At 36.4% G+C, this 17135-nt stretch overlaps 2 protein-coding genes across 4 annotated transcripts in view; one reads left to right on the top strand and one right to left on the bottom strand.

Annotated features, from left to right (window-relative positions):
- Sp8 (Sp-like zinc finger transcription factor) overlaps positions 1-14838 on the top strand; it is a 45214-nt gene extending 30376 nt beyond the window's left edge. For 2 of the 3 annotated variants that reach the window (XM_064359988.1, XM_008200119.3), the window contains exon 2: positions 13154-14838. In XM_064359988.1, the coding sequence (XP_064216058.1) occupies positions 13187-14443 (1257 nt within the window). In that variant the 5' untranslated portion in view covers positions 13154-13186 and the 3' untranslated portion in view covers positions 14444-14838. 3 annotated transcript variants of the gene reach the window in all.
- Positions 1-17135, bottom strand: part of Ran — a 93849-nt gene that overhangs the window by 56005 nt on the left and 20709 nt on the right. The window lies entirely within an intron of this gene.

The raw sequence follows: 17135 nt of genomic DNA, 5'->3' as shown, positions 1-17135 counted from the left end.
GGATAATTCAAGACTACTATCTTTGTTCTTAAAATTTTATTAAAAAGCTACATTACGTTCAACATTTGTGTTTCCCACAACAAATTTTTGCGAATTAGAATTCAATATTTTGTTTACAGAAATAAGTATAAAAGCAAATGGTCTATAGAATTTTTTAGATTTCAAAATTCTATACGATTTTTAGTAAACTGAAAAAAAGAAAGATTAACTGGCGGTTTTCTTGAAGTAAAAATAAAATAAAATGAACAAATTTTTAGCGAACTTGATAACTAGTAGTAATTACAATTTTTTTCGTAAAGCAAATAGTTTAAGCATAAAACGCTTGGTTCCACATTTTTACAGAACCCTGTATCTTAGGACACCTAGAAAGACATTAATTCATAATTACGAACAATTTTTAAATAAGAATAAACAGCTATAGACCAATTTTTCGAAGTCTTAAGCATGAGATCCTTGCGAAGTTCATAAAAATATCACTTTGTAATTTTTATTTTAACACTTTTAACACTTTTTTTGGTAAACTTGTAATCAAACTTGTTGCTTTAAAAACATAAGTTCTTTTTACATTTTTAAGAATGAAAAATCTGTATATATAGATATTTTGATCACAGAAATACCTAAATGGAAAAGACAGTTGCAATCTTCTTATTATTTTACTTCAAAATGCTAATTTCGAGCCGATTTTTACAAAAATGACGAAAAAAAGCAAAAATTTAGATTAGTATTAAGTATTAATTTTATTTTGAAAGAAAGATGACACCTAAATCTAGTTTTATAAAATAAAAAAATATGGTATAAAAAAAAGGCAAAAATACCCAGTTTATAGAAAAAAGAAGCCTTAACTCACACACGTAATTATGAAAAATTTCAAATTTGTCTTTCATATTTCTCAAGATAAAAACTGCCAAAAAATGTCTATCAAATAAAATTATTATTTTCATACAAGGTGATTAAAATAGGATATAGGTATTAAGTCTGAAGGTATTAAGCATGAAGTAATAGCGAATTCTAGCTAATTTTATCACAAAAACGTTGCAATGTTTTGAGGAATGTAGGTACAAATTTTCGGATTTTCGAAGATGATGTATAGGAATTGTAAATTTATGTGAAACACCCTTTATTTTTTTGAATAACACACGGTATTTTTAAAACAAATTTGAAACAGAAAAATTCACTTTTTTGTGGCAAAAAGTCGTCAAATTTTGCATATTTGTGGCCAAAGACGAAGATTAATGATCTCCTAGATCACCGTAGAGATTATCTCAAAGTCTGCGACCGCTGGAGGTGTAAAACAATTAGACCGCGACTCAACAAACCTCTCAGCACTTGCAGAATGTAATGCAAGTCATGTGATGTATAAATTGTAATAGATTTTCTGCTGTCCGGTTGATTTATCCATCTATTCACTCCACAAGAACAAAAGGAATCAATTACAAGTGGGTATTACGCTAATTCGAAAATATAGCAATCATGTGGTGGCATTTGCGCTTGATTATTATTTTCTCCCCGAAAGCCGGCGTTAATTAAGGCCAATGACTGCGTAAAGCTTGTAAAACTCATGTCATCACCTATAATGCCCTCCTATTATTTTAATAGTATAAACAAGCTCCTGAAAATACCACCAGAGAGTAAGTACCAAGTACTCGAGCTAATAAAGTGCTTGTTTACAAAATAATAGACGCAGATATAGAAGGTGTACTCATTCATCAAGTACGTTGTAATTTGTTTCGCTCATGCGCACTCCCACCAGTCCATAAAAACCGGTGGGCGTGGCGTGCGATAAATGGCAGCGACGTCGATTGGCTCTCCCACCGACGTCACGCCCATTTATGACCAAACAGAAGGGGAACCTGTGATTTGGACTTCGTGGATCCTTCCCCTTCCGAGAATCAGTAAGCAATGTGATCTCAACAATAGCAGTTGAACATTTTTAGTGTTGCGTATTGTTTTTTCTATCTATACGGGACTGTGGTTTGATTAAAAATACAGTGGCGTACGTCAACATCATGCTTACTGATATGACCCCCACGGCGGGACAACTCTACGGGGCGCAGATTCCCGCCATGTCGATGAATGTCAAAGCGGCTGTAAGTTTATTTCATTACACTGTGAAAATTAACTAGGAGGCCTCAAAAAGGTGCAAACTGATGCCATTTCGAAAGACGTTTAAATTGTTTCGTATAAGTGGACTAATTAGGCGGCTTCAAGACAAAGAAAATTGACGTTTTTGAGTCATGTGGCGGGTTGACATTTAGTTTGACGCGAATGGGGCAATTAGAGACGTGCCGGTCAAATGTCAGGGGAAAGTACGAGACAATTAAAGCATTAGTAATCAACCGCACACACCTTTACTTTTAAAATTTTGGGCCTACATTCCCATTCAAAGTTTGGGGAAAATGGCAACATCGCATTTGCGTTTTTTGATCGTCACAGGACAAAAAACACCATTTCAATGAGAAAAATAAATATAACTCCTAACTGACAGTTTTTATTGTTAATAAAGATTGAAAATAGACCACAAGTTTTAACCAATTGGATTCCACTGACACATTTCGCTCCAAAAAGGTGACAGTTTGCTTCAAAACAACAATTTCAATGTAAAAAATGAGGATTCCCGCATTAAATTATATTTCTGACGCCATAAATTAATATTTCAATTAAACTATTAATAAATTTATAGTGGCAATAAAGAATCTAAGAAGTTACTTTACACTCTAAAACAATGAGGTACAATTATCGTGGCTCCTGGCGACCTAGTTTACAATTTATAGAAAATACTGCCACTAGTTCAAAAAAGCAATAATTGCCACTTACTGTTTCACTTTTGAATTACTCAACTTATTATCACCGAATTTTTGCCGTTTTTCTTGCATTTAATTCTCAGGGTGCTAGGTCTGTTAAGGAATTATAGCAATATTTTATATGTGAATTTGTCGTGATCTGACGAGTTAAAAACCATATATCATTTTTCCAAAAAGTACATACTGTCTTTAAAAAAATTATTAACTCACCTGTTGAGAGCCATTGTGTGGTTTATGGTAGTTTATTTGCAGTTAATTGAAATAAAAGAATTACGGAAAGAACCAAGAAATTAATTACCTCTCCCGTTTTATCAATAATTTTTAAAATACGTTATCATTCTAGTTCAGCGGTTCTTAAAATTTAGAACGTTAAGTTCAAAACGTTTTTTTGAAAAAAACTATGCATTTTCACTATTTCAAAAATTTTACTTCAAATTTTTGCTTAACCATTCCCCAAAAGGCTGTATAAAATCTAATGACAGCTGTCACATTGTAATAAACTCGATTAATTATAAATTATTTAGTTCTTGCTTTAAACAAATGAATTATTATTATTCGCCCTCATAACAATTTTTTTGTTATATTTGATTACTGAATGGATTTGCTACAATGCTCTGAATTCGGAATTAGTCAATTTTGAGACACCTTGTAAGGTATATTGACTGAAAATAACATTGTCCATTTATAATAATTAATTGAAGACCGTTAATTTTTTAATTGGGAAATTAATGTCTCGGAAATTAGCTCACACTCGTTGTGGTGCGGGGTTTAATTAAACTGACAATAAATAATCTAAATTATAATTACTTATATTAAGTTAATCCGTGAAAAATGACTTTACCCACATCTAATAATTTTCTGACAAAGTTATCCAACTTTTTTATGATTTTCAAACATATGCTTTCAACTCACCTAACAAAACGTTTATTTTGGCAACAACTCTCATTAATTTTAAATAGAAAATTAACTTAAATGACAAGTTAGATAAAATTCTTGTTACCTATACCTTATTTTAATTGCACAAATAGCGAAAAAAATACACGTTTAAGCACGCTTTTTAATTAAAACTTTGTTTCAAGGCCGTTTATAACTGTTTTTGATTATTTTAATCTATTCATAGGCGTCTCATGTAGGATGACTAACGGTGCCTGTGCCTCTGGGTGCAATAAATACAAGAAATATTTTAAATACTGACATGTGGGTATCCACACTTTAGGAATGAGCTATAACTACATCTGAAATTATCAACTTTTTTGTTTTCCTCGCAAAAATTTAGTTACTCGTAAAAATATTAATTAAATATGCGTTAAATGCGAGTTTAATTACAGTAATCGTCCAATTAATTATGCAACAGGTGATTAATTTATTAATATCGCATCTTAACCGGCTCAAGATTGAAAAAACCACCCTCGAAAGTAGCAATAAGTTATCGAAACTTGAGCCGCTCTCATCCGGCCCTTCTCTTTTGAATCGTTCGAAAAGTGGCCATCCTAAGCAAACAGGTCCCTATTGTGCCTCATCTATTGTTAAAACCTCTCGAAAAATCGCTTCAGAGTACCTCTCAAGTACGTTGTCTTATTAATTGGTGGTTGATTGGCAGTGCAACTGTCCGATACCATCTCCCGGATTAAAAATCCATTAGGGCGTCGTAAGTTGCGTTTGAAAAATCACCCGCTGTGCAAATCCATCAACAAAAGTACACAAACACGGTATGAGGGCCGTTGTTCATTTTATATTTCGCTAACGGGCTGTGAGTTTATCGGCCGTCGGAAAACGACTCGAATTTTGCCTAAAATCTTACCAACAATAGGAATTGTCAACCTCGATCACAAATCGAGATGATTGAAAAGCCGTGCAAAACAAGTAACAGATGTTTGTGCGACGAAAATAGCGAAACTCGATACATCGGAGAGGCCTTGCGGTATATTTAGGGAATTATGCCGATTGATGTAATAAAACAATTTACCGAACAAATAAACGGCCGGAAAAATTACCGAGTAATTTATTTATTTCCAATCATTATTTTCTCGTTACCATGAATTACTGTTTATGAAATGTCATTTTTCTGATATTCCAGTAATTAATTTTGACCGGCAGTAACGTGAAATATAGACATTCGGACGGAAGGACAGATGTGATAAATTGAAGAAACAGTTGGAGGAAAACCAACAAAGGGGGCCTAGGCCCCCGGGGACTATTCCGGAATTTTTGCTTGTCTTAATTATTCGCGGAACCGCTCTAATTGCGGCAATTAAGCCGAAAATCAACATACACGGAATTATAAATTATTCATAATTGGGGCCTTTATCTTTGCCTAAAACACATTTTTGTCGGCTTTTGCTCTCGCATTGTAACTTTATCCCGAAAATTAGAATTCTAATCTTGTAGGCACTTGTCCACCGAATTCGTGGTTAATTTGGTGTTTGGTCCCAAAAATAGCATTTTCGGTCAATTAATCTCACCCTTCCGAACAGTTCCAGTGGAAATGCCAGGAATTGGAGCATTTCTCTCGAATTTAAGCGACAGGAAGACAAAGTACCCCGCTTTAAACTTACCATCAGTTATTCACACGACACGTTGACATCAAACAGACAATAAAAGCCTAAACGGCCCTAATTTACGACTTTCGAGTTTAAAATAATATCAGAAAATCGGCTCGGAAAACAATTAGGTGTACGAAAGCGGCTTCGGGAGAACAGAACACATCATAAGAGAGAGGAGAAAAAAAGAATAGACCAATAACCCTTACAAAATAACACGCTGACGTTTTAAAGGTAAAAAAGTCGGCGGTGTTTGAAAGGCCGCGTTATAAGTAGTGACTGACAGTATATGAGCAAGCTGAGGAATGGTCAATTGTGGCCTCTTCAGCTCTGACGGGCGATAAAAGGTATCTCCGGCTTTTATTATGTCATATTCCCAGTAGCGTTTTTAAACAAAGGCCGCCTCTATGATAGCCAAGGCCGACGACCGGACAAAATCGATTACAAACGCTCGAAAATATACGAAAAATTATAAAGATATTTGTCCCAATTCGGGGCGAATTAAAAGTTTTTAAGTGACGACACCCGCATACAACATCATCAAAATGAAATTATGGTCATTTTCGGTGTTGTTGTTACTGAACTTGTGTAGTTTTACACACGCTATGCGATGGAGATTTCATGAGAAACTTGAGGTTTGTGGACGTGACGATGGTGTGCCCAATTAGCCGGTTTTTTGCCGCTGAAATTCCTTGTTTATTACTTGTTTAGACACTCCAATCAGAGGAGGATTAAGCCGAAGGGGCCCCTGACGCTTGCACCCCTCATCCAATCTCCTCAAAAAATTAGAGGAATAGACTTTTTCGAAAAAATCAGTTTTTAATTTTTGAGAGCTAGGTCAAACTTATTTTTAATCTGACGAATACTGACGATCTCAGCAAAGAGAAGTGCATTTTTTCTCAGAGTAATAAGAATATGATAAAAACAAATTGAGAAAAAAGCACAAAACTAAAAACCTAAGTAAGAAATAGAAAAAATCTGACGAACAAAAAAAGAAAAACAAAATTAATGAATAAAACTTAGAAACAAAAATTGGTAACGAAGAGGAGTAATTTTATTGAAAAAATTGTTATTGTTTTATTTATCTACTATTTTAGAAAACTGGGAGAACAGTAAATACGTTAAATGTGCTTTATGTAAGAAGAGGAAATAAAAAGCAAACAAATAAAATACTGTGTAAATAAAATATAGGAAAAAGAAGTTAAACTTTAAAATGAATATAAAAATATGGACAAAAGAAGGAAAAAAAGAAAAACAAAAGGCATGTGTTCTTGGAAAAAAACATTACGAATAAAATTATTAAATAATGATTTGACCACCGGGAAAATGAAACGAATCCGTCGCTTCAGCGCATTTGAACGTCTCTGGGGCCTGATACTGGGGTCTACACTTAAAAAAAATAGTTCTCTACAAATTTCTTCCTGAAAGCTTCTTGAAAAATAAGGGACGAAGCGCACATTTTAAATTTGAAATATTTTTTTTGTCATGTTTCTTATAGAAATTCAGTTTTTCTCAGTTAAGAGTGCAAGGCTCAATATTTTTTGGGATCAGAAAATCTTGCGATTTTCTTGTTTCGTCTCCTGAGTTATAGTCCTCCGTATATGAAACTAAAGATTAATTACTCAAAACCTCCCCAATTTTTCGATTACGTAGCGATTGAAATAAGTTGTAATTTTTTTCCCAAATTATGTGTGTTATAGAGATAGTTTTGACGGTGAAATTGGCATACATTATGATTTCTTTTACTTTTTCTTGAATATGATTCGATCGTTTCCCGCTGTCGAAAAGTTGTTTTTGTGCGATTGTGTTCGAATGGCCGTCCAAAATGTCAATCAATTGTCGCCTTTCTTCCTTTGGCACACCCAGGGAGGTCACAGTCGGCCCACCTTCATTATAACTATGAATATATTACGTTGGTTGTCACGCACCTCATGTCAGACTTATACCTTTAGAAAACTTAATTGACTTTCATAAATCTTATTAACTGTGACCGAGTTCGGGAAAAATATCAACCCTCGCACCCAAACTATAGCTAGCGCTCTCTTGAGAGTTTCGGAAGTGGCTAGTCGTAAAAGTAGCTCGTAAAAATCTCGTCTTGGTCATAACCGCAGGCTACTCATGCATATAAATTTGTTCACCTACGTCCCAATCTTGTTTATGACCCAAACTCGTTAAGAACTGTTTATTTATCACAAGGAGTCAACACCGGTAGCAAGACTCCCATATACTTTTGATACATTGAAACAGTCGAGAGAGGAAAAAAAATCGAAAACGATCAAGTCATTGTGTGAGAAAATTCCAGCTACCTATACCCGAATAAATAAATCAAAAAAGTGGCCATCAGTAGCCCGACCCGAAAAAGGATGAAACTCTGGCCCGGAGTCATCACGCAAAGATTGACAAACAATTATAACATGACAGAAGTAAGCCGGTAGCGAGGTTTCTTTATTTATTCCCTGAATAACTAATAACTCTGAATTAATGAGTCGGCAAGACACTAAAAACGCATTATGCATATTAAAAAAACCTTTAGGTAACCGCATTTCGAAATTAATGAGGAAAGGTTGCGAGGTTAAATAGGGACCGGCCCTCGGGCCCTGTCTGCGAGCCCAAACGCGGACACACCGCAACCTCCCTATTTGCATTTCCAACCAAATTTCCACAGGAATTTAAAAAAGACAAACCCAAAACATCTGAAATAAAATTTCCGAGCGACAGGTAAAGGAGGGATTAGAGCCGTGTATTGTTGTAAAAATCCGCTGTTGTCCTCTTGACTGTCAACAACTGGGTAATCGGCTTTGGCGGCTTTGTGGAGCACCGGATCGTGTAGTACTCGTGTAATGCGAGAATAAACGACCTGTCCTTGTTTGTTCAACTAAATATAAATAATCGGAATGGATGACAAATGGTCGCGATGCCATATTCAAACATTCATCATCGTTCGATAAAAACTCCGGAAGGGAACGTGTCGGGATCGTAATGCTCCAACGCGGTCGATAAGTGGACAATTTTGGTTGGGGGGCGGACATAAAGCTACGTTTACCGAATTTTCACAAGCAATTTTGCTAATATCTTTATCATAAATTAAACAAAAATATCAAACAGTCTAGGCGTTGGCACCACGAGCAAATTCAAACAGAAGAAAATAAAAATAAAAAAGGTTATTTAACTTTACATAAAACTCGTGGAAGTCATAAAAAACACCGTTTAAGTGTGGACGCAATTTCTGAGGTTTGCAAAAATAATAGCGAATGAGACAAGCTGTAGCGCATTTTTCTGCCATGTAGCGGAAAATTTAAGTGTGGCTTGTATTTCTTTATATATTTTAGTTTTAGAGTTTTTAGCTTTAATTCAATTACTTTATATCAAAACTCACTTTGAAATGTTAGTAAGTAGCACAACATGATTAGAAACAGTTAGCTTCTAACTTGAAGCTATTGAACTGGCGAACAAAGTTAAAAATCCTCTAAAAAATATTGCAAAAGTTGTGGAAAAATTAGCTAGTGACAAACTATAAGCCAAATTTTACAAAAAAAAATTGACCTAATAAAAACCTACTGAATTTTGATTGAAAATTATAAATGTCAAAAATTCAACAATGAAAAAAAACCGTCAAAAACAGAAAAACAACAATGGTTGAGAACTTTATTTCTCTAGACTGTCTAGATGATAGAATTTCGTTTTACTATGAAGTATTAAAGACGATTTTACCATTGACAATGGAATAAAGAGTAGTAATATGCATTTTTTTAAGGAAATTTTTAGAAATAAGAATTTGGCACCGATTTTGTGGCATAAGTTAGGGTTTTAGGTCGTTTTTTCTTACAAATAACGTCATAAAGTGTGACATCCGATTATTTGTAGAATTTTTCATCGCGGCCCATTTTGAGACGTTTTTTCCGACAATTCATTTACTGTCAACGAATTAGGCTTGATGCCAGGTCTTTAAAAGAGAATAAATTGCTTTTCACGCTTGTATGGACGGATGTATATTTTATGTTTCATTTTGCGTCCACTTCCGCCTGTTATAAACGTCTTCATATTAGTCTGAAAGTATTTATTCTCATTGTTAATTGATATTCCTCACGTTGTGGTTTATAACCCGCGTCAAGGCTACAATTAGTTACGATTTTTCACTAATTCATGAATAAATCAGTCGCTTGTGTCAAACGGTGAAATATTTTGACGTCGTTTCAAGCCAACATAAACAACATTCGTTTGCGAGTTTGTTGCTTGGAAATTACATTAAGCACAGTTGGGGCGTAACACATATGCAATAAATATGCTACACTACGAAATTTACTATATTTAAAAGTGGAACTCGATTCAAATGTAGTAGGTGAACGCGGCTTTAGGAGAAAACGTTTCGAATCCACCATCAGCCACCACCATATGTAACGCGTGAATTGGATTCCGCCCTCGCCAGCTGTCTTGTTAGCCACCGGCCGTCGACTTCGTATGTACACCAATCAATTCTCCATTACGATTTCAATGGATTTTCTGGTGGTTTATTACAGCAACGAGCTCATTATTAAAAAGCCATTTCGCTGCCATTGTTACCACCACTAATTTGTTTACTTTTTTTTCGTAAACACCACTCATTTACCCAAACACAATGCATCTATTATGCATGGACCAGAAATTAATTATTGCCTCCAACAATTTTTATTCAATAAAATATTCCGCATTCGAGCACTCCGAATGTAAAACGGAAAGCTCCAAATATTGAAAATCAGTAACATTATAACGGACGGGACACTGCACAAATTTTTTGATTTTTTTTACGAACAGTATCAGTAGAAAAGAATTTTCCAGTCAAATTGTTTGCAACTAACAATTAGAGCCACATTTTTAAAATGTGAAAGACGAGCAGAAGAAAGAAATAGAAAGTGATGACGGACGGGACAATAAAAGATCTTACAATTTTATCGGTGAACATTCGTTTTAAAATTCTATTAATTTGAAACCACAAAACCGAAGAATAAGGCAATTAATTTATTTTTTGTTTACACATGACGGACGGGACAAAAAAATCTTGTGTGTAAAAATAGCTCTAAAAATTTATTCAGACAGGTTTTAATTATTAAAGACTTTAACAATTTTAAAATTAGACAGTGGAAATTACAAATTCTTGGTTTGGTTAACATTGTAAAAATAAGAACAACATTTTATGTTTGCCATAACGGACGGGACATCAATAGCCATCAAGATAAAAAAATAATATAACTAATCAATTTACTAACCGATTTTCATTTTGCAAACTATCAGAAACTAGAAAAATACTCTTTAAAAAATATTCAACATTGGTATCACGTCAGTATTTTATGTTATCGCCTAAAAGGTATAGTACAGGGTGTCTCACCTAAGACTTTCGAGCCTGATATCTCATATATTTTTTAACGGATTTTTATGAAATTTAAAATGCAGATATTTTAGAATATTCCAGACTCAAGTCTTAAAAACGTAATTTTTAGATGCCTTTTTAAAATGTTAAATCATTTAAGAGATATATTAAAAAAATCACCGTCAATCCTTGAAAGACGTTAGTTTTGTACGAAAAAAGAAAAAAAAACTTTCAAGCTTGAATACAAAGATTTCCCAAATAAAAATTTATAGGGGTTAATGTGTTGGTGTCGGACGGTTTTTTCGGACGTATCGACCTGTAGTATTTTCGTCGATCAATTAATAAATTGTGTAAAGCCGCGGAAGACATACATCATGTCTTCTAACCACTACCTGCGATTAACAACTCGGATAGGTAATGATAGCGTGTGGAAAAACTTGTCGATATATGCTATTTCATCGATATAAATGACCCCTATATCTGTCAAATACACACCGAACATAATGGCAAACATTAATTTTATAAATAAATTTATTATACGTTTTGTGAGTGTTTATTTCTTTCGGATGGATGACGGCGAATAGCCGCCACATCTCGACAAGCAATCATCAACAACGTTGTTATTACGACCAAGAGAGAGACTAATAAAGCTGCTGGCGGCGATTGTCACGGGCGTAACAAAGAAGCCCCAAGTCGGGCGAATCAATTAAAAATAGTTATAATTTAAGCGTTAAAAAATGTGGTTTTTCGGACCGGAAAGCGCGGGGCGGTAAAGAGTGACTTCCCGTGGCGCCTCTTCCATCGGATGGAAGGCAACTTCACGGCTATAGCTGCGAGAACGTGTCGGTGAAGAATGAAAATGGGCATTCGTTCCGACCATTAGTGGTGTGTGCGGCCCCGGCGACGTCGAAGAGAGAACGACTTCTCTCCCGTGATATAATGACGGCCACTCTTGTGCTTGCTGGCTTTTTAATTCTTTTTGTGTAGCTGTGCGTGTCTTGCTAGCGACGACCAGGCGCCAACTTTTCATTATACTGTTGATTAAAGCGGCCGTGTTTGAGGGCACAGAGACCCCCGGTTTCGCGGAGGGACGACGATGCTGTGTGTGTGTGTGTGTGTTACGTCACACGAGGGCAATTAAGGCACATGATGTCTAATTAGAAGCCACAAGATTGGGTTACGGCAATTGGACAAAGGGTAATTGGGATAACTGACCGCCGCGATCGGGTTACCCCCAGTCAACTTGGTGGGCGATAAACGAGAGAAAATAACTATAAATCATCCACGACTTTTGAAAAAACATGCTGGCTATATCTCAAGAAAATTTTGATTTTTTTGAGAATGGATTGAAACTGTTTTAAAAGAATAGAATAAATAGCAAATGAAAAAAAATTGGAAAAATTGGAGGAAAATTTTGGAGGCTGATCCAAAATCACGGTTCTAATAGATTTTGCCGTTTTTTGGTAACTCCAATAGGTTCGCCGTAATCGGCTTTCAGAAATAGAATAGTTTCTTACGTAAACTAGAAGACCACGAGCAAAAATAAAAAAAGAATAAAATAGCGTTAAACATTATCTATTTTGTCGTCAAATCCCGGAGCCGCTCCGGGCAATGGTTCTGGCTACAGAGGCATTTAAAGTTTTAAACTAAAAAAAATTATAACTCAAAAACCAACAGTTGTGGAGCAAAACGGTTTGTTCCAGTGAATTCTGCGGCTCATCGCACGTATTATACCGACTGTTCACAAGATTTAAAATTTTGATTTTTTTTTGCTAAAATTCATTTACAACCAAAAAAAAATAAAAAAAAATATTTATATCACTCTAGCAATGTTTTATGGACTTTTATATGTCTTAACAAGCCACTAGAGTTGTTAAGAGTCCAAAAAAATCCATTTGTTTTATTTTTTGATGTTAAATTTTTTCAATTTTTGTTGCGATTTTGGTCGATTTCTCGTACCCGGAACATTTATCGAGCAATAACTCCGGAACTATTAGAGATAACCCTACAAAGTGTATTATCGTTGGAAAGCTCTTTATATTATCTATCTTTTTCAAAAAAGATCATTGTTCTCCGACTAACAATTTTCGAGAAAATTGCAAATAAAAGCAAAAATTGGTCAAATTTTAAAAAATTCATAACTAAAAAACTATTGGGAATTTGGCAATTTTTTCGATGCCAATCGATTCCCCGGATCATTTTGCATAGGTATGGATAAAAATAGTTCCACGTTTTCGAATTTTTCGAATAGTTTAGCCATAATTGAGAAAATTAAAAAAAATCATTTTTCTCAACATTTATCAAAAGCCATCCGGAACTCCGGAACTATTAGACGTAATCCCATTAAGTTTATTATCATTGAAAAGCTCGTTCTCTGTCCTGCGAGTAATATTTAGTTTTTAATATTAGAAAAAAATTTCTAATATGAGTAAAAATGGCCAGAATTTTCATTCTTGTTTTCTTTGCAGGAGCACCCCAGCCTCCGCGGCACCCCTCTGGCGATGCTCGCCGCCCAGTGCAACAAACTCTCCAACAAATCGCCGCCTCCTTTAGCGGACGCCGCCGTCGGCAAGGGCTTCCATCCGTGGAAAAAAAGCCCTCAAGGTGCTCCATCACCATCGTCCACTCCCAGTTCGCTCCCAACTCAACGCACCTCCACCTCCAACCCCACCTACTCGAGCCGATCGGTGATGACGTCGTGTTCCAGCGTCCCGACGACGGCATCGTACGGCAGCGATTTGTACTTCCCTGGCGCCACTTCGCAACCCCCAACCGACAACTCCCACGTCCACCACCACCAGACCTCGCTGCTGGGCAAAGTGGAGGGCGCCGCCACCCATCATCTGGGCTCGGTTTACTCGCGACACCCGTACGAGTCGTGGCCGTTTAATACCATGTCTGGGGCCACCCATCATGGGGGGATTAAGAGTGATTCAGTGACGTCGAACGCCTGGTGGGACGTTCACTCCACGGGGAGTTGGCTGGATATGAGTGGAGGGATGCACCAAATGGCCAACTACTCCACTGATTATTCGAGTTTAACGCATTCTTTGGCCGCTTCCAACCATTTGTTATCGTCCGGACAGCACCTCCTCCAGGATACGTACAAAAGTATGCTTCCTGGGGCGCAAACGGTTGGTGCTTCGTTCGGATTACATGCCACCGGGTCGGCACCATCGCCGACGGCCGGGGCTGGAGGTTTGCCGCCTCAGGTGCCGAGCCCCAGGTCACAGAGACGTTACACAGGCCGGGCAACTTGTGATTGCCCCAATTGCCAAGAAGCCGAGCGTTTGGGACCTGCAGGAGTGCACTTAAGGAAGAAGAACATCCACAGTTGCCACATTCCGGGCTGTGGGAAGGTTTACGGGAAAACGTCCCATTTGAAAGCCCATTTGAGGTGGCATACGGGTGAAAGACCGTTCGTTTGCAACTGGTTGTTTTGTGGTAAAAGATTCACCCGTTCCGATGAGTTGCAACGACATTTGAGGACCCATACGGGGGAAAAACGCTTCGCTTGTCCCATTTGCAATAAGCGATTTATGCGTTCGGACCATTTGGCCAAACACGTCAAGACCCATAACGGTAACGGGAAGAAGGGCAGTTCGGATTCTTGCAGCGATTCGGAGGAGAATAGTCAAAGTGATATCACAAATAACGTGAACTCCCCGGCGTCCATGAACCAGACGCCGCCGCCAACGGCCCAAATGGGGCTGGATATGGTGACGGGACTCGATGTGAAGCCCCCCGGCTTGGTTTGAGGCCGGTGGGGCCCTACGCTGCTCTATCCAGGCTATCATCGCTAGCGTGAGGCCCCCATGTGATAAGGACTTGTTTCCCAAATTGTACATAATGTGAATGGACGCTTTAGTTATCGTTTTGCTAATGGATTTATTGTATATAATATAAATATTTAAATATTTTACATGTTTAAGTGTCGGCAAGGTGAATGAGAAACGTGTCAGTGTTTTCACATATCAGATACGCTTTGTGGTCACTTTATAGGAGCTGAGGTGCGAATTTAAACGTTTTATCATGTTTCTCTTTCCGCCAAAGAAGCTGTAATCCTTTGTAAATTTTATTGTAACTATATCTGTAAATTATTCTATAAGAGCTTTTGTGAACACGTTGACAGTGAATATAATTTTCAATCTAACTTCGTGTTTTACTACTCCCACAAAAACTAAATCTACAACTAGCAGGAACCAGAGGTAAGTGACTCGAAATCAATTAAATATGCAATGCAATAATTACGAAAATTAATTCAGTTACTTTCTTATCGGTTCGTAGAATTGCAATTACACATAAAATATGCAGTGAATTGTTAATGCCGAGTTAATGTTGCTCGTAAAATGCAATTATCTTCGAATGAGACCCTTCAAAGGTTAAAACAAACACAATTACAGATGCACTTTTTATGCTTACGTAAACAAAATTACTTTGATCGCTCAAATGCGTCACAACCTTCTCAAAATTATTAATTATTTTTCGCCCTTTTTACTCAAAAACATTGTCAGACAGCCAAGTTCTCATCAGGCAAACAGACAGAAAACATAAAATTTTATTTTATTGAATAAAAATTGGTGGAGGCGGTAATTAATTTCTGGTCTATGCATAAATTTGTGCCGTGTCCCTTCCGTTAAAATTACTACCTAAATACCTAAGTACTTAATTTCTTTCGTAAATAAAATAAAAAATTTAAATTCCAAAAATCGATTTTTTTAAATGGCCATCTCAAAGTGTTCCAAAAATGTGTGCACGTTTTGAGGCACATACGACGAGAAAGAGAAAAGAGAACAGATCTTTAGGAGTAAAGAAAAAAATTGGAAACCACTAAATTTACTACATTTTTTCATAATTTTAGTGAGCTTTCTCATTTTTTTTAAATAAAAATTTAAAATTCTGTCTAATGAAAGGAGATAAATATTTGGAACAACAGTTCTTGAGAAAAAAAATTAAACTACAACATTGAAGAAATTCGAGATAAAGCAGAAAATCCGCATTTTTGGAGTTTTCCGCTGATTAGAGTTGAAGAGGCGCTCATTATTCTTAATCCCCGTCTGCTGTATCATCCCGATCCCCCACAATAACAGTTTGCCTTTCGATAATCCGATAAATTCATCGTGGTAAAACGATATTAGCGCACATAATGAAATCATGCAGTGCGGTTTGAATTGTAGATATAATTCGAACAATGCGACACGAGCACTATTCGTTTCCATTAAGCCGCGTTCAATTGAGGCGAACTCCGGGGGATCCTCTGATTAAACCGACTCCGGGGAGCGGAACAATTCACTTTAGAGCTTTCAGCGCTTGATCTCGATTTATCTCCGTCTTTGTTTTTTGCAACAACAACACACTGATGCGACGACGAAATCTGAAAACAATTTTTGCTCGGTGGCGTATCTCCCGGAATCAATTATGGGATTAATCCCAACATGTTGGCTGTCGGTCCCTGGCCCATAAATTACGCGAGGGTCCTATACAACCATGAAAATCATGCACTTAATCCGAGGCCTCCCTATATGACAAATTAGCGGGTGCTCGGGAGATATTTTAATCGAACGGAAGCTCGCGAAATAAATAACGAAAGTGAAAAAAAGTGTTATGACAGACAGGACGTGTCGGGCAAAAAAACCACTGTCGTTCTACAACATTCAACCAAATAAATTATTCCATCAACACGTCGGTCGGTGTATTTAAATTGCTGTGAAAAATTGATGTGATTCTTCACAATTAAGAGGCGTTTACTTTTGGTTTATGTTAACGAGACGAAATTAGACGCAGTCATTTCGATAATGGTTGCTGAAAAACAGATTTAATGGAATGAAAAAACTCGTTACGAGTCAAAATAGAATAAGCGCGCTCTGGCTTTACTCAAGTTTCAAATTAAATTATTCGAAATTTTTATTACTCATTTTGCGTGCAATTTATTGCCTGATTGTCGTCTTAATTAAACCTGACGTACTAATTAACAGATGTAGATCCTGATTATAATAATAGATTAAACGCATCGTGAAATGGGTGGGCACTTTACATAAACTGTTTCACACAATTATTATCAGCGATTTATTTCGCTAATAAATTCCAATGAAAACGACTGAAATTGAGAATTTCAGGCCAGAGTGCTGTTTGGAACAGGTGTCTCCCTCTCTTACGGGAAAGGTGAACCGCTGCGTTCAGTTATTGCCTCCGCATCGTCTAAAACTTCGGAATCAATAACAAACATGCAAGAAAAGACAAGTTTTAGGCCAATCTTCTCAGTATTTTAATGATTTAATCTTGATGATTCAATTAAATAAGGAACCTCAATATCTCGTTACATTTATTTTCATATAATTCATTGAAATTTGGATTCTTTGAGCACTTTATTGTAAAGTTTGTACAGACTTTAGTCATATATCTTACTTTTCAAAAAAATTCTCGAATTGACCTCCAATTAGAGCTACATTT

This window comes from Tribolium castaneum, chromosome 2, assembly GCF_031307605.1.
Source record: "Tribolium castaneum strain GA2 chromosome 2, icTriCast1.1, whole genome shotgun sequence".
Lineage (NCBI taxonomy): Eukaryota > Metazoa > Arthropoda > Insecta > Coleoptera > Tenebrionidae > Tribolium > Tribolium castaneum.
Note: the sequence above shows the minus strand (reverse complement) of the source record. Positions and strands in the feature narration are given on the sequence as shown.